General features: G+C 41.7%; 1 protein-coding gene across 1 annotated transcript in view; it reads right to left on the bottom strand.

The window, feature by feature from the left end:
• Window positions 1-481: 481 nt before the first annotated feature.
• CDH17 (cadherin 17) overlaps window positions 482-23,966 on the bottom strand; it is a 55,154-nt gene continuing 31,669 nt past the window's right edge. Inside the window, exons 11-18 of the mRNA XM_019495694.1 lie at window positions 21,906-21,982; window positions 20,031-20,222; window positions 15,798-16,042; window positions 13,199-13,329; window positions 11,077-11,307; window positions 9,698-9,814; window positions 9,468-9,584; window positions 482-2,164 (exon numbers count right to left, since the gene is read on the bottom strand). Of these exons, the coding sequence (XP_019351239.1) occupies window positions 2,052-2,164; window positions 9,468-9,584; window positions 9,698-9,814; window positions 11,077-11,307; window positions 13,199-13,329; window positions 15,798-16,042; window positions 20,031-20,222; window positions 21,906-21,982 (1,223 nt within the window). The 3' untranslated portion in view covers window positions 482-2,051. The remainder of the gene's footprint in view (window positions 2,165-9,467; window positions 9,585-9,697; window positions 9,815-11,076; window positions 11,308-13,198; window positions 13,330-15,797; window positions 16,043-20,030; window positions 20,223-21,905; window positions 21,983-23,966) is intronic.

The raw sequence follows: 23,966 nt of genomic DNA, 5'->3' as shown, positions 1-23,966 counted from the left end.
TGCAAAATACTCCGTTTAGAACCCTATGAGCAAGAAGTCTGAGCACTTGCTACAAGCAGAGTAAGATGAAGTCCCAAAAACCTAGGAACAGGCCAAACAGTCTAGAAAGAGCAAAAGTCTTTGTGAAGTTCCTGCACTGCAAAGTTAAGATATGAAATAGCATTATTTTATTTTCCTAGCTCTGGAACTGGTGGACTTCTTAGTTTAGGATATAGTTAACCTACCCAGAGCTCCAAGGCAAAGTATGCAGAGCACAAGATAAATTACCTAGAGTGGGTGCGAAAACTGAGGCAATGCCTCCGTAGGATGGATTGAGAGCTCTCTCACAGAGCTGATGAAATGAGCCCCTGATGTCTAACTCAGTAGTACTTCCTAGGGTGGATGAGTGTAGGTGACCCATAGGATACACTTACTTCCTACAAAAAAATGTGTCCAAAATAGGGTAGAGAGCAGTTCTGAATGAAATTAAAGCAGTCAGAAGTTCAAACAAAATGGCACTTTTATTTCAAAACAGGGAATGTACAAAACTCTATTGGTACATAAAAGTACAATGGATCTTGGCCTTTAGTTCCTACTGATTTATTTTATTTATGATTTATAAATATGCACTGATTTCAAGTTCTGGACACTGACGTAATGTAATATCACAGTTTCTGAATATAATTGGTTGATGTTCTCACACAAACAAATACATTCCAGCAGATGAGATAACCCCACAAAAAAGCCTCTCCAACAGCTGTCTTCAACAGCTGGACAACAAGATGTGGTGAGACATCTGACAATTATACTGAATGGTTGAAGGCCAAAAGCAAAGTTTTTGCTGGCAACACTCTAGGAAACATACTTAATGCAATGTTACCAAGAAAATGTTCTAGTCCTTTCTTTCCAGCTTTGTAAATACTTATTCTTCATTCTTGTACGAATTTGTTTTTCCTAACTCCTTTAAAAATATACATTCCTTCAAATTCAGTGGAATATTTGTAAGTTTTTAGTCCTTTTGAAACAATCCTTATCAGTTTATTGCCAAATGATGCCCTACTATAAGCAAGCTTCTAAACAAAATATATTTTCTTTCCAGAGAATGCCTCAGGGGTCCAATGCAAGTCACTGCAGGCACAGTAATATTCAATAGCCCCCCTGGAAAGATTTCAATGTACAATTTCCAAATCTTGATCAAAACAGTTGTAAATTCACACTAACTTGTGAAAAGTTGCCATTGCAGATATCCTTTATGCAAAATATTGCATTAAACCCTAAAATAGCTAGCAGCAATAGTTTGCTGTTTCTTTTTTTATGGACCACCAACAAATCTGCTGAGAGAATGTTCTATAGCTTTGCAGTATGCACAGGGCAAACAATTATTTACAATATTCTACAAAGAAGATGATATCCCACTGTCTCATGTTCTTTATTGTTTAAAAAAAGTATTTATTAATGGTGGCAATGGTGCCCACTTGACACAGACAGTGAAGGGAAAATTTAAACACCTTCTGCTTCACCAAATTTAAGCTTAATATATTGTTGTTATGCATTCACAAGCATAAGCATGTATGCTGTGAGTCAGAATATTTCTAGGCCAGTTTTTGGAAGCAATTAAACTGATGATCAGCAGATCCCTCCCACTGTGTGAGAGACTCCCAAGTCTAATTTAGGACTTCATTTTCTTATACTCTGAATACATTGCTTGACATTCTGTTAGCCACTGTGAAGAGAGTTGTGGAAGAAGGTAGCCACTCTAAAATATAGAATGGTCATTATTTCAAGTTGGCATTTACCAAGATGTGCCATGCAAACAGGAATGTTTCTGTCCATAACTCTTTTCAAGCTCACGGCCCTTGACATCATCATGTTTTATACCCCCTGGAAAGACTGGTATGTGTGTTAATAGTTACCTGTGTACTTAACATATGGTTTTGCTTTTGTAAAACTGAATATTATTAACCAAGAAAGGAGGTGTGGGGGGAGGAGGATTGGAGGAAACTACATTTACCTGTGTCAGAAGTTTCTAAAAACACATTTATGCAAAAACTAGTTATAAAATGTATTTCCAGTTATGACGTCAGTGCTATCATTTCAGCTGGATTTTTTGCATTCTGGTCTGCTTCTTTTCTTTCCTTCTTTTTCTTGCGGTTCAAGTGGAAGAATACACCCCCTAAAATCCCACCTGGTCAAATAAAGGGAATATAAAACAATTCTTTAAAAGTGTTTAAGCAAAGATTTCTTATTTGAAAATTATACATAATATTCACACCACTGGAAAGAGCGGACTTCTGGGTGTTATCACAAAGGATTGGACCAGTAGTCTATCTCATTTGGCATCCTGTCTCTGACTGTGGTCAGTACCAGGTACTTTGAAGGAAGATAGAATAAATAACCTTTTAGTGGGTAGTTATAGAAAAACATGACTACAGGAAAATTTTCTTCATTAATTCCCTTCAGTTAGGACTGTTCTATTCCATATATCATGAAGGTCAATATCCTTTATCACTTTTTTTATTCAGGCTAACATAATTGGAAAATCTCATTAGTTTCATAGTTTCAATAACTGTCCTCTTGTTTCTATATTTTGATGAAGCACAGAGGGGTGCCTGAGTTACCTTCTGTCTGCCATTTGTTACTTTGTACATCCACTCTATTCTGTACAGGATCTCCTGTCACATTCATCTCCATAGTGTCTGAGTATCTGCCACTTCAAGTAGTGCATTAAGCAATCTGACTAGCATTTTTTCCGTGGTGCTTGTTCATTTATCCTTTCCTTAAGAAGAGAAGGATGTACAGGGCACAGTTTTGTTTTAATAGGATTTCTGGCCTACTTACTTGGCTTTTGTGTTTCTTAACAATGAATGTTACACATTTATATTATAAAAAGAAGGGTAAAAAATTATGCCTTGCCCTTGGAATAGAAGATGGCTAACTTTGTGAAAGGCTTTTGTTCCTGGTGCTCCATTCCACAATTTTGGATACAGCCCTGAGAAAATGCTGTCTCTGCCATGTCAGCTCTTCTTAGTCTCCATTCTGAACAGACCATTCCCAATATCTTCCATTTCTCATCACATGGAAGTCTTTCCAGCCCTCTCATCCTTAACACTGACCAGTAAGCCTGTGCAAATAAGGAAGTATTCAATTCAGATTCAGCCGATTCAGAAGACTGATTCAGTTTGGAGATTCGGATCACTGTTCTGAATCGATTCAGATGAATCGGCTTTGGAAGATTTGGCACTGGTTCAGAGACATTCTGTGATTCAGCCGTAGACTATAATGGGGAATCACTGAAATACCCATAATGTTGTCATTTTTTGGCAGATTTGGATGAAAACAGCAGAGAGGGTATGAAGCCTGCCAAGTTTGGGATGGTATGAAGCCATGCCTTCTGATGGCATGATGCCCGCCAAGTTTCAAGGAGACAGGTGCAGGGGTTTTGGGAAACTGCACCTCAAACTCCTGAAAGCAAAACTCGTGACATGTGTGACTTTGTGTGTGGGTTAAGTCACAGTGGGATGAAAACAGCAGGGATGGTAGCCTATAACAGGGGGTCTTCCTGGTGCCAGTTAAATCTCTACCCACCCACCTGTTTCTGGGCCAGCCGCCCGCCCTTTTGCTCAAGCAGAAACAGCTCACAAAAGGGACAGAAAGGCTGCAGACAGAGGCTTATATGCAGTTTCTATGTCCCTCCCCCAGAGCACCGTGATTGGAAGGGGACTCAGGGAAAGATCAGAGTCACAGGCAAGCTACAGATGGCAGTCTTCCCCCCCCCCACTTCCCCTTCCTCTTCTCAGTTTCTGTTCCCCTGAAAGACTGCCTTCTGAATCACCGAATCTCCAAATCTTTTTCTGAATCTTTTCCGAATCGATTTGGAGGGGTTTTTTTGGTTTCCTAATTCAATTCAGATTAGGTGATTCGACTTCTGAATTGGGCCGAATCTTCTCCAAATCAAATCGGCGACCGAAGCTTCGCACACCCCTACTGCCCAGCTCTGAATCTCTACTAAATCTGCCTGAAATGTCTTATTCCTGAGCCAGGGTGGAAAGCTCCTTTAGATGTGGCTGAGTAAAGATTGTCACAGTCATTTCTTTAAAAAGTCAAGCTGAGTCACCTACAATTCTGTATAAAGCGATGAACTAGTTGCAGCTTTCATTGTGCTCCAGAATTTGGCCTCTTTAAAGCAGGCCAAAAAAGGCAGCAAAAAATATTTTCACTCATTTCTCAGGCATGGCTTGCACTACTGCTCTGTCTCTAGCTTGTGTTAAATGAGGACAACCAGTACGGTTTCATTAGGGGCAGGTCCTGCCAGATTGCCTTCTACGATCAGGTCACAAAAGCATTGGACGCAGGTGTCGTGGTGGTGTAGACTTTCTGGACTTCAGCAAGGCCTTTGACACTGTCTCCTACCCCATTCTCATCAAAAAACTCGGTGACTGTGGCACTGATTCCTACACAGTCAGATGGATTGCAAATTGGCTGAAGGGTCATACTCAGAGGACAGTGGTGGATGGGTCTTTTTTGACCTGAAGGGAAGTGGGCAGTGGAGTCCCCCAGGGCTCAGTCCTTGGGCCCGCACTGTTCAATTTCTTTATTAGTGACTTGGACAATGGGGTAAAAAGCAACCTGTTTAAATTTGCTGATGATACCAAGATTTGGGGTGAGGTGGGCACACTAGTAGGGAAGGACAGATTACAGCAGGACCTGGACAGGTTACAAGGGTGGGCTAACAAAAATAGGATGGGTTTCAATACTGACAAGTGTAGGGTGCTGCACTTGGGCAGTGGGAACCAGCAGCACACTTATAAGCTGAGAAACTCCCTTCTTGAGAGCACGGTGGCAGAAAGAGATCTTGGAGTCATTATTGACTCCAAGATGAACATGGGCCAACAATGCGAGGTCATGGTCAGTAGGGCTAACCGTACCTTGTCGTGCATCCACAGATGCCTCTCAAGCAGGGTCAAGGAGGTGATCCTCCCCCTCTATGCGGCACTGGTCAGGCCGCAGCTGGAGTACTGTGTTCAGTTCTGGGTGCCGCACTTCAGGAGAGATGTGGACAGCATTGAGAGGGTCCAGAGGAGGGCCACCCGCATGATCCGGAGACAGCAGGGCAGACCCTACTAAGAGAGGCTATGGGACCTGAACCTGTTCAGCCTTCACAAGAGAAGGCTGAGGGGGGACCTAGTGGCCATCTATAAACTCACCAGGGGGGACCAGCAGGGTTTGGGAGAGACCCTGTTCCCCTAGCGCCCCCTGGGGTAACAAGGAATAACAGCCACAAATTGCTAGAGAGTAGGTTTAGACTGGACAGCTGAAGGCACTACTTCACGGTCAGGGCAGCTAGGATCTGGAACCAACTTCCAAGGGAAGTGGTGATGGCTCCTAACCTGGGGGTCTTTAAGAGGAGGCTTGATGTCTACCTGGCTGGGATCATTTGAGCCTGGTTTTCTCTCCTGCCCAGGGCAGGGGGTCGGACTTGATTATTGTCGCAGGGCACCTTAGTGCCTGCTCCTAGAGAGGAGAAACTGCCAGGGAGAGAGCCCTGGCAGAGCTAATTGAGCACAGCTGTGGGTTGCCAGAGCAACTAAGCGGAGCCAGCTGCCTGTAGGGGGCAGGGCCTGGCCCTTATAAAGCCCAGGGCCGAAGCCAGGCTGGCAGTTCTCTGCCAGCAGCCAGAGAGGCAGGAGCTCCCTCAGCCGAGATATGGGAAGGAGCCTGAGTTGCAAGTACAGCTCATGATAGCCCTGAAGGCTCGAGCTTGCATTTGTGTTACAGCCTAGGGGCTTGTGGTTTTGCTTTGTGTTTGTATTATTACCCAGAGGCTTGGGTGAGGCTGTAGGGGTTGGAGGAGGCCTCAATCATAGGGACCCCAGAGAGTGTGAGGTGCCCTAGCACCAAGAGGGCGCATTATTTTCATAGCGCCAGGGAAGGCGCAACTCTCACGCCAGGGCGTGAGCAACTGGCGGTGAGGAGCGCGGCCAGTGGGTCGCGGGCGCAACCCGTAGGTTGCGGACGGGGACCTAGACCCCAGATTGCGTGTGGGGGGGAACATAGACCCCGGCCCCAGGAAAGGGGCAATATTATTGAGTAGCCCAGTGTGGGCACGGTGAACCCCAAAGAGGGGGAGTGCCATTGTATGTTATTGAGTAGCCCAGTGTGGGCACGGTGAGCCCCAAAGAGGGGGGGGAGCGCCATTACCGAGGAGCCCTAGAGGGGCCATATCAAGGAGCCCGAGACGGGCATAGCGAGCCCGGCCGCAGGCTAGTGCAGTAACACCCCTCAGACTGAGGCAGGGTGCTGCGGTTGCCCCGAGAAGACAGGGAGTAGCAGCGTGGTGAGCCAGGGTCAGAGAGGGTGCCCGTGCGATTGGCCCATAGGACCGGAGGCCCGCTAGGGAGTCCCTGAGTGGGACCATACCATCAGGGGAGGCCCAGCGGGAGGCTGGGCACGAGAGAGATAGACCCAACAACGTCTATTACATCTGCGAGGCTTGGGGTGTGGTATCAGGGGAGGTAGGAGCCACGCATAGCCCATAAGGCTGGGGTGCTTGGGTAGCGCCCATCACACGGGGAGACCCACGAGGGGTCCAGGAGCTTACGTGCCCGAGGAAACACAAGGCAGCCTCCCTATTATATATTCCATCAAGACGTGGCGGGCGAGAATGGAGGGTGCCCTCGGGCCGAAGTAGCGCAGTGAGAGGGCCTCAAGGAGATCACGGCCCTCCGTGAGGACCCCGCCGTCACAATTATCTACAAGGTCCCTTCCGACCCTACTTCTATGAATCTATGAGGAGTAAGAGGAAGGGAAGGGTTTGCAGGGAAATGGGTCCTTTTTCAAAGATATGAACACAAAAGATCTTGTGTCAGGGTTTTCTCTCTGAGTTGCAGTCTGAGCCTTGTCTTTTCAACTCTTAGTTTTGTTTGAATCAAACTTTTTCCCTGTCATTATCAAAGGGCTGGTAAAAGTTCATAGGTAGTTTCTCTTTTTTTTAGTGGTTTATATATTACATAGTAAACATCACTGTGGAATCCTGGCTTCCTTTTCCTAGTTTCAGGACTGAAGACTTGTTCTCTGGTGCTCATTCCTTTTTTTTTTCTTCATAGAACAGAGATGATTGAAAAGCTTACATAAGTTCTTTGCTTTTAAGCCTCCTCTGAGTTTGTCTGACTTTTTCAGATATGATGTCTGCATTTTATTTAGTTTCATTTCTTTGTTTCCCTCCTCTGTCTAAATCTGAGTCACAATTTCCCAGTCTGCTGACTGGCTGTAGCATCCAAAAATCACATCGGATTATGCTCTCAATTCTCTTGTTTATTTACTTACTTGGGGGCTGGATCTCATCAGGAGGTCGTCCTGACTACTTTTGTGCTTATATTTATTAAAAGAATACCCCAAAGAATTGTCTTGTTTTGGAAAAAAGTATTAAACTGTTTGCCTAAGTTTCATCTGCTTGTGCCAATCAGAATATCTTGTGCAATATAGTCTAACGATATAATCCTACTTTGTTCTTATAAATGCTGGTATTCCCACACTGCATAACAATTACAGCACTGGAAAAATGGCAAACCTAAGGAGTTAAAGAGGGTGAACAGACTGGGAGACGGATAATAATCAAAAGCTTCCATATGGGAAAGTTATAGCAATTTACAGAACAGATCTAATGGGTGTTTAGCTCCTTTTAAGAAGGGATCAGAGAGACAGGGGGCCTATTTACATGTGCAGCTTACTGTGCAGTAGTCTATCTTACTGCACATTAAAGCATCCCTGCAAAAACTGTGCTAATGCACTAATGGACAGTAAAATTAGGCTACTGTGCATTAAGCATCACTAAAAAAGCGTGCACTTTTGCTACTGTGCATTAGGGAAGCTAATGTGAATTTAGTTAGTACCTCACATTAGAGATACTAAATTTAATGCACAGTAGCAAAAGCGCATTAATGAATGTATAGATGTACCCAGAGAGACTACCAAGTCAGTTGGAGTAGCCCCAGCAACAGGTCTACCTCTAGAAGAGAGGAGGCAACAGAGGCATAAGTGAAATTTCTTCCAAAGCATTAGTCATCTTCCTCTTCCTGTTTTTTATGGTTTGCTGTGGTAAGTTATCCTCAAATATTTTTCATGATTATTGCCTCTTACTAAGGTTTGGAACAGCCAGAGATAGTAGCATTTTTAATTGACTTACACTTTATATCCTCTGTATTGGTGCTTTAAATCTAGAAATAACTTCGTTTTTTGGAACATCTGCTCTTTTGGTTTAATCTTTTAACAGTTCCAACTAGTTTCATGAAATTCAGGATGAAGAAAAGAAAAGTGACCATCAACATGATCATTCCTTGGCATTTGGTTATTTTGCTACTTGGAAGTGCTGGTTTCATAAACAGATTTTGTGGCAATGACAACATGGCAAATTGTGGTACTCAGTACCCATGAAATAAGATAATATTTTAGAACTGCCATTGAAACTGGTGGTTGATGTTTTCCATTGTGCCCATCTCCCCTGCTACATTTGTGAGGGGACGTTCTATGTCATACAGGGAACATCTAAACCATGACGCCACAGCTACGTCACTGTAGCAACATGCTCCCTCACTATAGTGCATCACTACAGTGATGTAGCACCTAAAAATAACCATGCACAGCATGCACGGTGCAGTATAGGCTGTTACTGCCCCATTGTAAGTACTTTCAAAAGGACGTACTACATGATGGTGCAGTAACAACAGCACCATAGCAGCATGTGTAGACGTGAACATTGTACCCAAGCAGACATGGATTAGCTACCTCCAAGGCAACCTCAACTTCTTATGCCTCAACCCAAGGATGCTACCAATGCTCCACTGAAACTTATTTCCCACTTGAGTTAATGTTCACCTGAGTTAATATTTCCACACCTGGGTTAATGTTTATAGCTAGAGTTAAAAACAGTCTGAATGGCTGTGAAATAGGTGCTACTTCACAAGGAGCAGCTGGCAAACAGCAGAATTGCACAAAAAAGAATACCTTTATTAGTGGAACCATTAGAGACCACTAAAAAGGATAAAGTGTCATTAATAGCCCTGGAATGAAGAGTTTACAAAGAATCAGATAGAGTATAATGAGCCATGAAGTGAATTGACTCAGTCACTGCTGCCTGAAAATAAATAAATGCTGCTGCCATTGCCAGCACTTCCACTCTACTTTCGGTGGAGCAGGAATCAAAGTGGGGTGCAACTGCACCAATGCACCTCCCCCCCTACCCTCTGATCCACACCTGATGCCATAGGCTTAGTATGGGGAGGGGCAGAAGAAATAGGTCAATTGGAAGAAGGGCCAAGGTGGGCCTACACTATCCAAGAAAGCTGCTGCTTGACCAAGTTTTGAGTAATCAGAGTAGTTAGAGCTGTTGTTCTCACTGATTCTTCAGCATTTGTAGCATCTGCTTATCCAAGGAGTGGAAGTTTTAAGAACTGCAGGTAAAGAAAACATTCCAAAGAAAATGTTTAACGTACCAACGACTATCGCTACTGCAAGAAGGATACCAACCGCCATGCCGACTGATGGTGACTGTGAATTGTGTGCTAATTCAATAAAACATGTCCTGGCATCTGTACACCTGCAGATGTTTACTGTGGGCAAAAATATATCATAATATTAGTGAGATATTTTAACACGTCCATGTAACTATCTGTGAATATTACCATCATCTGAACTAATAGCACAAATTCTGTGTTCGCTGTACCTTGGAGATTCAGGTTTCTTTCCAATGGTGGTTCTCCCTTGTCCTTAATTTTTAGTGGGATGTTATGCATTTTTGCCTCTAGATCAGTGCTCTTTGGGTAAAGGTAAACATGGGTACCTGTCAACATGAAATGAGACAGTCATATTAGAACAATAAGGAACTTCCACATGTGCACAGCTAAGCTAATCACCATCACTCATAGTTCTACCTTACCCCTATAAATATCTTGGAGAGCTTATTGCTTTTACAAGACATCATTAGTAAAAGCATGTATGCATGCATGCATACAACATTTTCCCCTGGAGCTCCTTTCAGAGGGTGCTGTAAATGGACCTTCTGGGGAGCAGCTCCAGACATGGGAAGCCCATCCACCTGTCACCTCCACCTAGGCCATCTCTATAGGTTCCCCATGTGCAAGGGATATTTGGGATGGGCTAGAAGCAGGGCTCAGTCAGGCTGGAGTTGTGAGAGGTAAGGTGGAGGAAGTGAGTCATCTCAGGTGTTGTTACATGTGGACTATTCTGCTCTCTGCAAAACAGTAAAGTAGCCTTCAAAATACAGGCAGAGGGAAGTACACTCCTCTGGATCCACAAGGCCCCTGAACAGAATCCTAGACTGCAGGTTCAGAAGGATGATCATTACCATCTGATGGTCTAGTCTGACCTCTTGCATAACACAGGCCACCGAACCTGACCTAGCAACAGCAGACCACATTCTATCTTGGGAAGCCGTTCTATACCAGTACAATCAATTGCCACAGCAGATCTAATTAAACTACCAGTATCCCCACATTACACTTTGTGATAACCAATGTAGCAGGCCTTCTTATAGAATGCTTCTTGGGTCACCCTGGCATCATTGACACCTCTTAGATGAAGAAGCCCTCACAAACATAACCACACCAACTATACTATGGACTGAACCTCCATAGTCTGATTCTACCCATTGTCACACAAGGTCAGTGTGGGAATTAAAAATGCAGTATTATAGGGAAAATGTAATGCATCGTTTGTCATGGCTACTCCAGTACTTCAATAATAGATATTTTTATACTTTTCTATATGCAAGTTGGTACCTATAACATTGAGGCACTTGTGTTTCTGCTCTCCCAAATTTCAGTAAAGTCCTAGTTGGCTAACTAAATTGATTTTGTCAATGTGGCAAAAAGAATACAATTGCCTTCAATGACCTAAGTGTTGAAATAACCACATATTCAAATACCCATTATTTTCTCACATCCCTAATATTTTGTGTGCAATATTTAGCATAAGAATGTAAGGATGAAAGAATCATTTACTTGTTTTAAATATACAGAGTTACAAAAAAAGCCCTATGTACATACAACATTTGACATATGTTTGAGACAAAGAAAAGCTTACCATTGATTCTAGAGATCCCCCAGTTCCTTTTTATATTTTCATCACCCTCAATAGAAAAAGTGAACTCTGGATCATGTTCATCATCATCAGTAGCTTCAATTTGTGCACCTTCTCCTCCACTGAGTGGATGGCAGAAGAATAGAGAATAATTCCTAGCTAAGCGGGGAGCATTATCATTCACGTCTCTTATGTGTAGTATGAAGATCGCTGTGGAGCTCTGAGATTCTTTACCTATAGAATTCAATACAGCGTGAGTTATTCTTCGGAGCTCTGACTTCAGTCATAGTGAATCTGGGTAGGAGTCTGCTTTTGAAGCTATAGCATTCTTGAAGGTGGAGATTAGTTGTTGTGCTAGAGAGTTCCTGTCTTCAGAACAGAAGCTATGTCCAAGGGCGCACTAAGTGACTAGTGGCAGTTCCTTCTGCTTTATCAATGTGGTTTGGGTACCTACCAGTGCTTGGCATTCTAGAGTGCTAACTGGTAGAAAAGGAAATGCAGAGCACACTGTCCTGAAGGTCCCTGAGTCTTTCCCTTCTTTTAGGGAAATATTTTGGTTAATCCTTGCAAGGGTAGGCTAATGGCAGGACCTCTCTTGCCAGCAGCATAAGAACTCAGACAGGTGGCTGGACCAGCTGCCACACACACGGCAAGCCTCACCTTGCTTCAAGATCAACTACCAGTTGCTGCAATCACAATCCGAATACCATTTTTTGCCCCCCATCCCTATTTGCACGCAGAGCTTTTGGCTCTATTGCTCTGCCCTAACTCTACCACTGCCTCTCTCTTCCTCTGTACATCCCTGAAAGAGCAATCACAGTGTAGCTTTTCATCCAAGATGACATTAGATTGCCCTGGCATGTGCTGAAAGCAATGGAAGCTATTGGACTTTCAACTTGAACACAACCTTAATTGAGGCTTCAGATGATCAGACACAACGCAGCTGTATTAACCATTCATGCAGTTTAAGTGGCAAAATGAAATCTTCAAAATTGATTGCCTAAAACCCAGCAGAAACTCGATCTGAGGTTTTCATTCTGTTTAACATTGTTCTAGTTTATGGTAATAAACTGGAATGCTGCACAGAGTTGTGTGGAGCTCCTCCACACCTAATTCTACCAACCTTTCACTTACTAAGGACCTTTCATTGGGAGGGAACTCTAAAACCTTTACTAAAGCTACTACTGTGGCTCCATTTTTAACTTTTTACAGACAAGGAAATGGACAGATAGGTGAAGGAACTTGCCTATGACCACTGCAAGTCAATGACAGAGTTAGGGATGAATTCAGGTCTCATGTCTTGCAGCTCTCTGGTAGCTGCAGGTGTGAGGAGTATTCTCCCAATATTTTAGAGCAAGGGTGTCAAAGATCAGGCCTGTAGGCTAGATCTGGCTTGCAGACTCAGGTAATTTAAGCTACAGGACTCCTGGAAGGGCCAGCAACTCCAGGGTATGGAGTCCTGCTAGCAACATTTTGGCAGGAGTGAGACAAATGATGGCTGAGTTAATCTCTGCAGTTCCCTGTTCCAACATAGTAGCTCAGGCACCCATGGTGATTAATGTCACCACCATTACATGGCTGCTGGACCAGTGATGGGTCCAGATCCAGCCTGTGAGTTTCCTTGTGTCCCATGAGGAGCTCCACCACTTGGATCTGGTCTAGAGGCCAAAAAAATTTGACACCTCTATTTTAGATGACAGTTGCATCTACTAAAAGGTTTGAAATCCTACCTTCACTTATGCACTGACCTTTGAGAATATATAGAATAGCAGAGGTCAAAAGGAAGGCAGAATTTTCCCTAAAATTATTTGCTACAGGAAAAAATCAACAATATTATAACCGTATAATGTATACCAGTGTAATCTTTGAAGAAAGATCTCTTCTGTTAAATTAAATCAATTGCGTGTGGTAGTTAATCTCACTGCAGCTGTTTCAGTCCACCAATTTCAATGTACAGAAAGTAAATCCTTTGGTAATATAGTCTCCCAAGAGTAAACAACAAGATGTATCAAAAATAATTTAAGACAATACAACTGTTACAGTTGTATCAGATATAGTTCTGGTTTCCTATATCAGCTGTGCATACAGTTTTGGAAGCCATATATGTAGGACTTTGATTACTTACTTGTCTGTATTGCAGTGACCTCTACTCTGTATGCACGTTCTGTTTCTCGATCCAAATGTGAAGCAATATATATGTCTCCAGAGATTTCATCAATTCGTAGCCACTTCCTGTTATTGTTCTTTAAGGTATATCTTCACAAAGAATAGACAATACAGATATTCTATTCAAAACCATATATTGTTGATAAAGCAAATGCCTTCTCTTCGGATAAAAATAAAAATATCTACACCAATGGAAACATTATTGAGCATTAAAGATAAAGCAATTGCTGTAGCACCCAGAGACAAAGAAGTGTTCCACCAGAAATAGTTCCACCAGAGATAGATAGACAAAGCAAGAGACACAACGGGCCTTCACGTGACTCCCACAATCTGCCGACAGCACCCTGTGTATAACAAAATTATGTTGCTAAGCAAAGGTTCACATCATCTTTTTCATTTTCATTAAAAAACTCTACATCCTTTAATTTGCAAAATTAACCTTTAAAAATGTGACTTAAATATAATGTGAATGCTTGCCTGAGTATTCAGACAGACTAGCTCAAAATGTGTGAACTGCCAACACTAATCTCAGAGGTGCTTTATCTCTGAAAACTAATAATGATAACTTATATATTTTAATTATATCAACTATTTTGCTACAAACAGTGATGTCTCAGTAGGTATTGGAGCATGGTGAAGAGGGGTGGGGAATGAGGAAGTCTACAGTGAAGATAGGACTGATAGCAGTTATTGTTATGCAAACTCGCTGTTAAGGGTCAAAGGCTTGACTTAAGAACCTACCAATTACTAGGGATACCACCAGTTACAGTCAGTGCTGCTACAGACAATGCGTATGACAACTGACCACAGTGCTTAGGCTATCTAACCCATTGCACAAAATTACACTTGGCTGCATTTAAAGGAGAAGCAAGTAAAGGGGATTTAATCTGACTGGTCAGCAGCAAGGAGCATGGTTTTCACAAATGTAAAGAAAGAAAAAAAAGGGTTTGTACTTGTACGATCTACCAAAGTGCAAGAAAGAAAAAAAAAAGACTTGTAGGAGGTAGAATGGAATTAGAAAGGTGTAGCTAAGCAAGATCAATTCTCTCCTATCTATAGAGAAACATGGATTACGGTTCCATACTGTAACCATCATTTTCCAGTGTGCATAAAAGATTGTTAGTGCAAAGCAGGGAAACACAGGTAGTAACCCTGTATGTTCCCCTTCATGTTACTCTATAAGAAGCAGAGAGATCAACCAGTACTTAAATAGACTCTGCTGTCAACACTGGCATTCTCACTGACACAAACCGTGTGAAATCAGGATAAACTATACATTATTATATGCATGGTTTTGGGCAGGCCTCAGAATTAGATTCAACCTTTGTGTAACTTAGTCTTTTGCTCAAAGCTCGTTAAGGTTCCCATTAAATTTTGAACCTGCATTGTGCATTACAATTGTGCTACTACTGCTGTGATGTGACAGCTATAGTGGGTGTGTCTACATATGTGCTTTAATGCACATTAGCTTATTTTAATGCAAATTAAACCAGCACTAAAAATGTGCTATTTAGTTGATACACATTCAAATATGGTAACGTGATGCATTAAGCATCACTTAAAACTATGATCTTTAGTTAACGTGCATTAAACAAGCTAACGCACATTTTCCTAGTACCTCCCAAAGGAACCATTTGTAGACATGCTTGCACCGCAGCACCAGGTGCTTTTAAAAGTGCCCGGCGCTGCAGCACATGCATTCGTATAAACAGTAAAGTGCGTGTCCACACTGAGAAAATGGCAGCTGAGGTGTTTTAGTTCAAAAGTGTGCCACCACTATTTTCTGCAGCACATAGCAGCTCAAAAATGTATGTATACAAATGCCTGGAGGTCCTAGATTTAATGTGCATTAACTAAAGCTCATTAATGCACATGTAGACATACCCACAGAGACTTAGGCTTTGAGAATTAAACAAGAAATAAAAGATCAATTTTAAAAATATTGAACGTAATACCAAACATGGGCTTTACATGAATTAGTCTTCAGTTAGTTTATGGGTATGTTGTAGTGAATAAAAAGCATCAAAAAACTCCTTTATTGATATGAAAGCGTTATTGGTCTGTGGCCTATTTTTATTCTCCTTCAACTCTGTGCACAGTACATTCACTAGTTAAACCCACTTGAAACTCTAAATCCTGGAAACAATGATTGTTTTCAACTCAGTAATGCCTTTCTTTCTAGAGATTTGCTGTGGCCTTTATTTCATACACCACCACAAGTCCCACTAGTTATTCTAAATGCAACATAAAACAAGAAAGTAGATACAGAAACACTGCTGGAAAAGATCACATACTACAACAGAATCACACCCAACTCTTTTCACTGTATTATTTCCCACAGTCAAATTTAACATATACATGCATTTGAAAAAGCTTTGTATTTCCTTGTATTTTAGAAGTTTGGATGGGTCCTGTTCTAAATAGATGTATTGCTGTCCCTAGCCCCAGCATTTATAACTGGATGTTCACAAGCTGAAGTAATGAAGCTAGCAGCTGATGTAAGAATCCACTAAATATTATAAATGTAAATAAAGAGAAGACACTATTTTTTTTTTTACCTTATTTCATCCCCCTCAGGATCATATGCCTCTGCTTTCATTACCCAGGTGTTTACAGGAGTATCTTCATATACAGCTGTTATATAAGTAAGCTGCCTGAAAACAGGTGGTTCGTTCACATCAGTCACAATAACTCTGAAATAGGCAGTGGAGTTTGACCGATACTGTACTCCAGACACCAGAGGTTCAGGGTTTGTGGCCTTGATCGTAAGGTTATACATTGGAGTTTTTTCAAAATCGAGAGCCTGAGTAAATGGGGAAAGGTTGCAACATTAATAACATATTAATTAATAATAGAATGGTAATGTTTACATTATAATATTCATAATACATTTATATTCATTTATAAATGGGGTGCTGCTAAAAGTCCTAGAGGGGTGTCTTGAGTCTGAAAAGATTGAAAGCCCCTGGGCTACACAGTAGAAGCCTTCCTTGATAAACAACAATTCCAATAAAGGTTGTAACTGCTTTCCCCAAATTTAGCATTTACCCAAATTTTCCCAAATTTTATCATCTCATTTATAACAATATTATTTGCTACAGGGAAGGAAGTTCTGGTTCAGAACTGGTTAAAAATTCTTACATGATTAGTAAGTAAGGCTGTCAAACGATTAAAAAATTTGATCGTGATTAGTTGCGCAATATAAAAAATTAGTCGTAATTAATTGCAATTTTAATCACACAGCTAAAAACTCAAAAATATGCACAGAAAACTCAAAGTTATGCAAAATTATGCATTTACTTTGTATGGTTGAGGGGTGGGGATAGGTGCTGTGGGGGTGGGATTTGTGAAGATGTCGGGGACTGTGGGTGTGTGTGGGGTGTTTGGAGCCTGGGGAGGGGGATTCCTGCATACCCTGGCAGGATGTGGGATAATGAGGGTCAGGAGTGAGGGGCAGCAGCAGGGCTGGGGGAGCTGTGGCTTGGGAGTGAGGGGCAGACAGGCACGCGCACACACACACACACACACACACACACACCCCTGCCCAGCAGGTAAGTGTGGGGGGGGGTGAGGAAGAGAGGGAGGGAAGGGATGGGGATGGTCAGTTCGAGGTCCCTATGCTGAGGGAGTGGGGCAGATGCAAAGGGAGGGGCTGGAGTGAATGGGGCCCCAGGGCCAGGGTGGGTGATGGGATGGAGCCACAGCCCATCTAGGGGCATGGAGGGGGCTGCTCCCACTGCTGTGCATGCCCCTCGGGAAGACATGGGGGGCATGTGCCCCCCAAATTTGTGCACAGGGCAGATGCAGGCTGCGGGCTTGGGACTCTGCATCTTGCTATTGTTGACCCAGGAACCACGTGACACCATGCTGTGCCTCCCACTGCCAGGCAGGCAGGGGACATGATGCAGCCAGTGTGCAGCTCCCAGGGCAAAGGCAGTGGGGCACAGAGCCCCAGCCTGCAGTGGCAGCCCACCTCCCTCCTGCACACAAATCCAGGGGGCACATGCCCCTTATGCCTCCCCTGGGAGTGTGCACAGAAGCGGGAACCCTCCCCCCCATCCAACCCAGTCCCTGCCCCTGCCTCTGCCCCACTCCCTCCCTCACTATGGGGGCCTTGATCTATTGTCCCCCCACCCCTTTCTTCCCCCATGCCCCTTCCCCTTCACAGACTTGCCTGCTGGGCACTGCTCACACACTGCTGAGCTATGTTCCTGGCCACCTGCAGGCTGCAGCTGCTCATCTGTGTGTGTGTGCGCCCCTCCCCACCTGCTGTAGCTAACTGGAGCCCACACCTGGGCTGCTCTGTGGTCTTCTGCACTGCCACCGCTGCCCCACAGGATGGCTTGGAAGTAGCGGTGACAGTAGAGGAGCAGAGCCCAGGTACAGGCTCCAAAACAACATGCATGATTAATGCATTAAAAAATTAACACAAACAACTATTAACACGTTAATTGTGCACATTAATCATGATTAATTAACAGCCCTATTTGTAAGGGAAAAAAATCTAATAATTATTTCCTTATAAAACAATACTGAAATCCATAGAATCATAATCATAAAAAATTATGGTTGCAAGGGACCCCAGCAGGTCATGTGGTCCAACCCTCTGTTCAAAGCAGGACCATCCCCAACCTGACCATCCCAACCAAGGCTTTGTCTACTTGGCTCTTAAAAACCCCTAAGGACAGAGATTCCACAACCTTTCTGTGTAGTCTGTTCCAGTGCTTTACTACCCACTTGGTGTGAAAGTTTTTCCTAATATCTACCTTAAACTTCCTTTGCTACAACTTGAGACCTTTGCTCCTTATTTTATTATCTGCCACCACTGAGAATAGAAACATGATAATCCAGAATCATGATATTCAAGCAAATTGCACATGCAGATGACTGACCGTATCCCAGATGGCTGCAGGTAAGGCCAATGATAAAATATATTTTACTGTTCAGATGATGAATAATAGCTTTTTTGGGTCTATAAATTCAGCTGCCTTTGAAAAAGTTAACTGCAAAAGAAAAATGCCTACACTTTTGAAACTCTTAGCAATAATTATGAGTTTTTCTATTATTAAATTAAAAGCAGCCAGAATGCATTGAACACCACAGAAAACCATAAGAATCTGAGGTTTCTACACAGGCCTTTCCCAATATGTGATATACCGGATCTGATGCACCGAGTACCCTTATGTCAACTATGTGGATGAAACTAAATGGCAACTGCACCAGAACAAACTCTCACAGAAAAAAATATAAAGGTTGGAAAACCACTAGGAGCACTTTGCTCACAGAACAACCACTGCTTCTGATCTCTCTATCCTGACGCTCAATGGAAATCCATCTAACACCTTTAAAAGGTGAACTTCAGAACAAAAATTCATAAGCTGGCTGGATACTAAACATGACATATGGTTCATGGCACATAATATTTCATCCAACTCCTATATTCTTCCTACACAAGGAAGAATAGGACAACCCTCCTCCCTTTTGATAGTTATCAGCTATCACTTATCAGCTTCTTTTCTTCTGCATGTCTGCTATCCCTGAGAATTATCTCAGCCCCTGCCCTCTGTTGTTTTTTCACTGTGCTGTGCCTGGCTTCCTGTTATCAGAGACTCAGCAGAAAATGTTTTGCATGCAGAAGTTTATCTAACTTTATTCCAAGTACAGAGTCGGTCCAATAAAAGATACCACCCTAAGGGATTCTTGCCTCCTGCATAATTTCTGGACCATTGTAGCTACAACATCACTCTTACACTACTGAAACACCACATGTACTGATTTCTTCTTTTAGTGAAGAGTACTTTGGCTTTCTCTCAGTTAATATGCACTTCAGTAGAAACAAACTCCCACTCACAAGATATTGCTATTCCACAGTGAAAGTCATGAAGGACTGGGAATGCTCAACCACTTTATAGTTCCATGCCTGAGACAGGTGTCGTGCCTAATAGCAGATTACAAACAACTGTCCTGGAGACTTCATTTTCCAGTGGCCCTAAGAAATAACACAGCATATAATACAATGATTTCATGGAATACAAATATCTACTGCATAATATGCTGTCATATATTTTGTGATATATTTTGAAGAAACTGACAAGTTTCAGTGAGGGACACATCTATGTTAATTCTCCTGACACCAGTGGAGCTTCCACATGAGGAATTCCACAACTGAATTCTAGTACAGCCACAAACATGATATTCTAGCAAAGATTACAATGTAAATTTTATGTATCTAGCATTTGACTTAGTGGATGAAAGATGGATGGTTGGTACAATATTTGATATAATCAAGATAAAAGACATTCATATTATAATGGACAGATAAGATGTCCTTTCAGGTATATACCAGCGAGAAATAAAGCACTACTGCTGTGTAGGTTTCAACAAATTATCACCACCTTTTTATAGTAAAAAACAAAGGGCTTCAATACACTTCAGAATTAAAACCTTTTCTGCTCTGCTACAGCCATTGTGTAAAGTGTTACAGCCATCATGACTTGAATCACAAATGTTTGTTACATACTACATTTCATGATACTTTTTTTTCATTTTCCAGGGCACATGTAGTTTAACTATCAATTCTGAAGCTACTTTAATTAACTAGTTCCTTCCAGTTCAATATTACATGTCAAAGTCTCTGCCTTACAAGGAAGGAGAACAAATTTTAAACAGTGATCCGACCATTAAATACTGGACCTTGTTTAACATGTTGTAGAACAACAAGAGAAAAGAGTAAAGAAAAAAAAGTGTTTGTGCAGCTAAAACTCAGGAATTAAAGCGATCCATTTATTCACCTTTTGAATCTTGATGAATCCTCTATTTGTTTTGGGGTCTGTCTCTATGAAGAAATTTTTTCCTGGGTCCCCCTCTTCAATCTGGTAAATGATTTGAGAGCTTCCAGTGAATGGTTCATCTACATCAGTAGCTTGAATTTCTTGTATTACATTTCCTATTGGAGTATCTTCTGGAATAGTCACATTACCATACTGAGGAGAAAAGATCATTAAAGCATAAGACACTGGGAATCATATAAAGAAATGAACTTCAGTGCTACAAGCAGCTAGTGACCCACAGACAGAAACCCTGTGGACAATTATCTCCATTTCAGAAAGAAGACATAATGGGTATCTTTACGTGTGCTTTGGGATTGTGGGGGGAAGGGGGGCATTTTAATTAGAGGGGCTTTAAAAGCTCCTCTAATTAAAGCTCCTGCAATGTCTCATGAATTCAGTATCCCGTGCTATAAAAAGGCAGTGGGGGCACTTTAACTAAAGCTCATTCAACAAGCTTTAGTTAAGGCACGGGGATGCTGAATACATGAGATGTGGAAGCTGCTGAAGTGCACTAATTAGCATGCTCTAGCAGACTTGATTAATGGAGTCTTAATCTGAAATGCTGTAATAACAGTGTGTCAGAGCAATGTCCCTGCACATCTACAGGCACCCAGTGAAATTAAGGGATAATCACATCTTCCTCTTTGTTTTTCTGCATGGTCTGATCCAGCAGATTTGTTCTAAGAATGCCTACTGGATTGAGACAGGCAGGGTCATACCTATTTTGTGATTCCCAAAGGGGCTTAGTCACGAGGTTGGCACCTAGATGTCTGGCACTATCAAGACTTAGGTTCTGGGTACATCCAACAGCAACTGTTTATACACCTGGAACTTTGCTGATAAACACTTCAACACCTGGATATATTAGACATCTCCAGGAGGAAGTGAAAGCTGAACAGCAGAGAATCTGAATTTTGGACCCAGGCACCTACAACATCAGTCAGGTGCCTCAGTTCTTTGGGCAGACTCCATTTTACCTCCTAAATGACTCCTTTATATAGATCCCAAAGACTTGGACATCATGTGAATGGAGTGGCTTTCACTGTTAGAGCCTTTAACAACCATGAGTTTAAATGATTAATCTTCTAATAAAAGTTTCTGTTGAATTTCTAGGCTCACAGACCTTTTTAAATATACTCTCAAACAAAAGGTACACTGGACACATGCCAACAAAATGTTGTTTTCCTTATCTCTTCAGTTAGTTTACATGGTGAGTAATCATATGGGGCTAGCGTTTTTTAATTTTCAAATGCTTATCCCTTTTTAAATTGATTGTATAAGCATGATCATACAGCACAGATTGCTATTATTATTTCAGAAAGAAAATGGCAAAATATTATTACATTTAAATAAATAAAATCCATAAAAGTCAGCTAGTGAGGCAACCTAGATGTAACTGATGGTAGATTTTGGCCAACTATTTAATCTGCTCCACATAGTTTATTGCAATATTTTTTCAATAACTATTTTTATTGAAAAGCCCCTCTCTTTGTAGAAAAGACACTGTTAGAAATGTGGATTTATATGAAAATTATTTAAAGATTACTGGTAACATTTTAAATGATTAGAACTGAACATGCTAGCAGTAAATTTCACTTATTGGGACACACCTAACTTATACCATATTTGGGATGGGAGCAAGGCAAAATTTAAATACAACACATGAGGGCAGGGGGGTGGGGAGTCAAAGTCTTTTATTTTTCCACCCCCAATTTACAAAACCTAACTTTGGAGACTAAATTTCTGGCATTGTCCCTTCAACAGACCATGGATCAGGCCCAAATGTTTAGTTATAGCTTGGTTAGTAATATCAAAAACAACATTAGAAATACTTACATCTGATTTTTCAAAGATGGGAATCTGATCATTGATGTCAATGATATTTATTTGCACATCACACTCTGTTTTGAATCCTGCACAAAACAGAATAAAACCGTATGACACACCACATTTCTGCAGGAAATGTTTTATTTTTTCTATTAGCATACATGTGAACGACTGCACGGGGTATTACAATCAAAGTAAAATCCTCCAACCGTCACAAGGACTGGCTACAAAGTACTGGGAGCCAACACAGAATTATGATTTTGAGGTGGGGAGGAGGGGATTCTCTCTCTCTCTCTTTCTCTCTCTCCCCTTTCCTTTTCCGTCTTCCTGTAATACTTCCTACATCCATTCATTTTCAGCACGTTTTATAGGTCCCAAAGTCTGCAGTGGTTGATTTAAAATAATCTACATAAAGGAAGATCTTAGTATTAGCAACATGTGCTTCATAAACCAGGACTCAAGAAATATCCTAAATACAATAGTTTGGATATAATTCATATGAGCCTTCAAAATAAACCACCATGTTATTCACAGTTCTCATATCGCTGTTTAAGCTGCTACTGTCTAAGCAATGCTGTTTCATTAACATAAGAGACATGTAAATTTGCTTTCTCTTTGCTTTTGTGTAGTAGTGTGGCCAGGGGAAGTTTTGGCTGGTTAAGGATTTCAAGATGAAGCTTTTAATTCAGTGGTTCCCCAAGCCATGGTTTATGGCAACATGATTCCTGTAAGACCCTCTGATGTTGCTTATGACCATGGGAAGTTAAAAAGCTAAAAGTGACATCACCACCACTAGAGTCCAGGTTGAATATACCATGCAGAGTATATTATTTGTTTGTAATAAGAGATGCAGGTGTGAGTCTGAAGTTAGGCAGAAAGCAGGGCAGGGTGGCACCTTATAGCATTTGACAAAGTAGTCTGTAGCCTACAAAAGCTCCTGCCTGTCCGTACATGTTATTCTATAAGGTGCCACCCTGCCCTGCCTTTTGCTCCCCCACAGATCAGTGAAAGCACAGGACCACTGCTTTAAAAATATATCACTTAGTTAACTATTAAGGATTTCAGGGCTCTTCTATAACAGGTTTTGCAAAGACTTTTAGAACTGTTTTTCTGCATAGACTATGTGGAAATTGGTTAATTGTATTGAATTTTCTGAAATTTCTTCAATTAGACACTTTGGCCTCCTATACACATACAGGGAGGCTGCTCCAATGCGCTGTTATTACAGTGTATCAGAGCAGACACAATTAATGGAGTCTGCTGGAACATGGTAATTACTGTGCTCCAGCAGACTCCAGCATCATGTGTTTATTAGCAACCCCGCACTGAAAAATGGCAGCAGGGCACTTTAAACTAAAACTTGTTTGATGAACTTAGTTCAAAGCGCTATGCCACCTTTTTTCAGTACAGGGATGTTGATACACGTGATGCTCTGGGCGCTTTAATTAGCATGGCTCCCAGATCTGCGCTAATTAAAGGGCCCCCTGCCTCCCAGAGAACATCTATAAATGCCCTTTTAGGTTTTTCATTAAACCCAAAGGAAACTCCACAAATCATTGAAGACTATTTTAGGCCCCATGCTACTTAGTGACAATATATCGTATTTGCTTGACCAAGGTTTGCATAAGAGAAGAGGCCAAGGAAATAAACAAATGAGAGAATGGTGAGAATAATTGTACAAAGTTCCAGAAAGACAGGTCAAAAGAAGTAGGCTAAAGGTTGCCCAGAGTGCATTTAGCAGTTTTATGGTATTTAGATCTGATTTTAGCCAAGGTATCGCTTAAATAGAGAATAAAAATACATTTCTAATTATATTGGAACCTACTAAATAGGAATTAAATCGGTCTGAATTTGAGTAGGACCTAGTAGAAACATTTTTATATTTTTAGCCTTATCTAGTAAGCTTTAGCCAGGCAATAGAGTATAAAAATCTAGGTCCACTTTGAAATCTTCACTCTTTGGTCTTGAATTACAGTTCTTGCTGACTGGCTCACCTCCAGGAATGCCTGGTTAGTGTTTTTTAAGAACATGGTTTCTGAGACCTAGGTAAGAAGTCCTTTTTCCCTAACA

The sequence above is a fragment of the Alligator mississippiensis genome, chromosome 3 (assembly GCF_030867095.1).
Source record: "Alligator mississippiensis isolate rAllMis1 chromosome 3, rAllMis1, whole genome shotgun sequence".
NCBI classification, from domain to species: Eukaryota; Metazoa; Chordata; order Crocodylia; family Alligatoridae; genus Alligator; species Alligator mississippiensis.
Note: the sequence above shows the minus strand (reverse complement) of the source record. Positions and strands in the feature narration are given on the sequence as shown.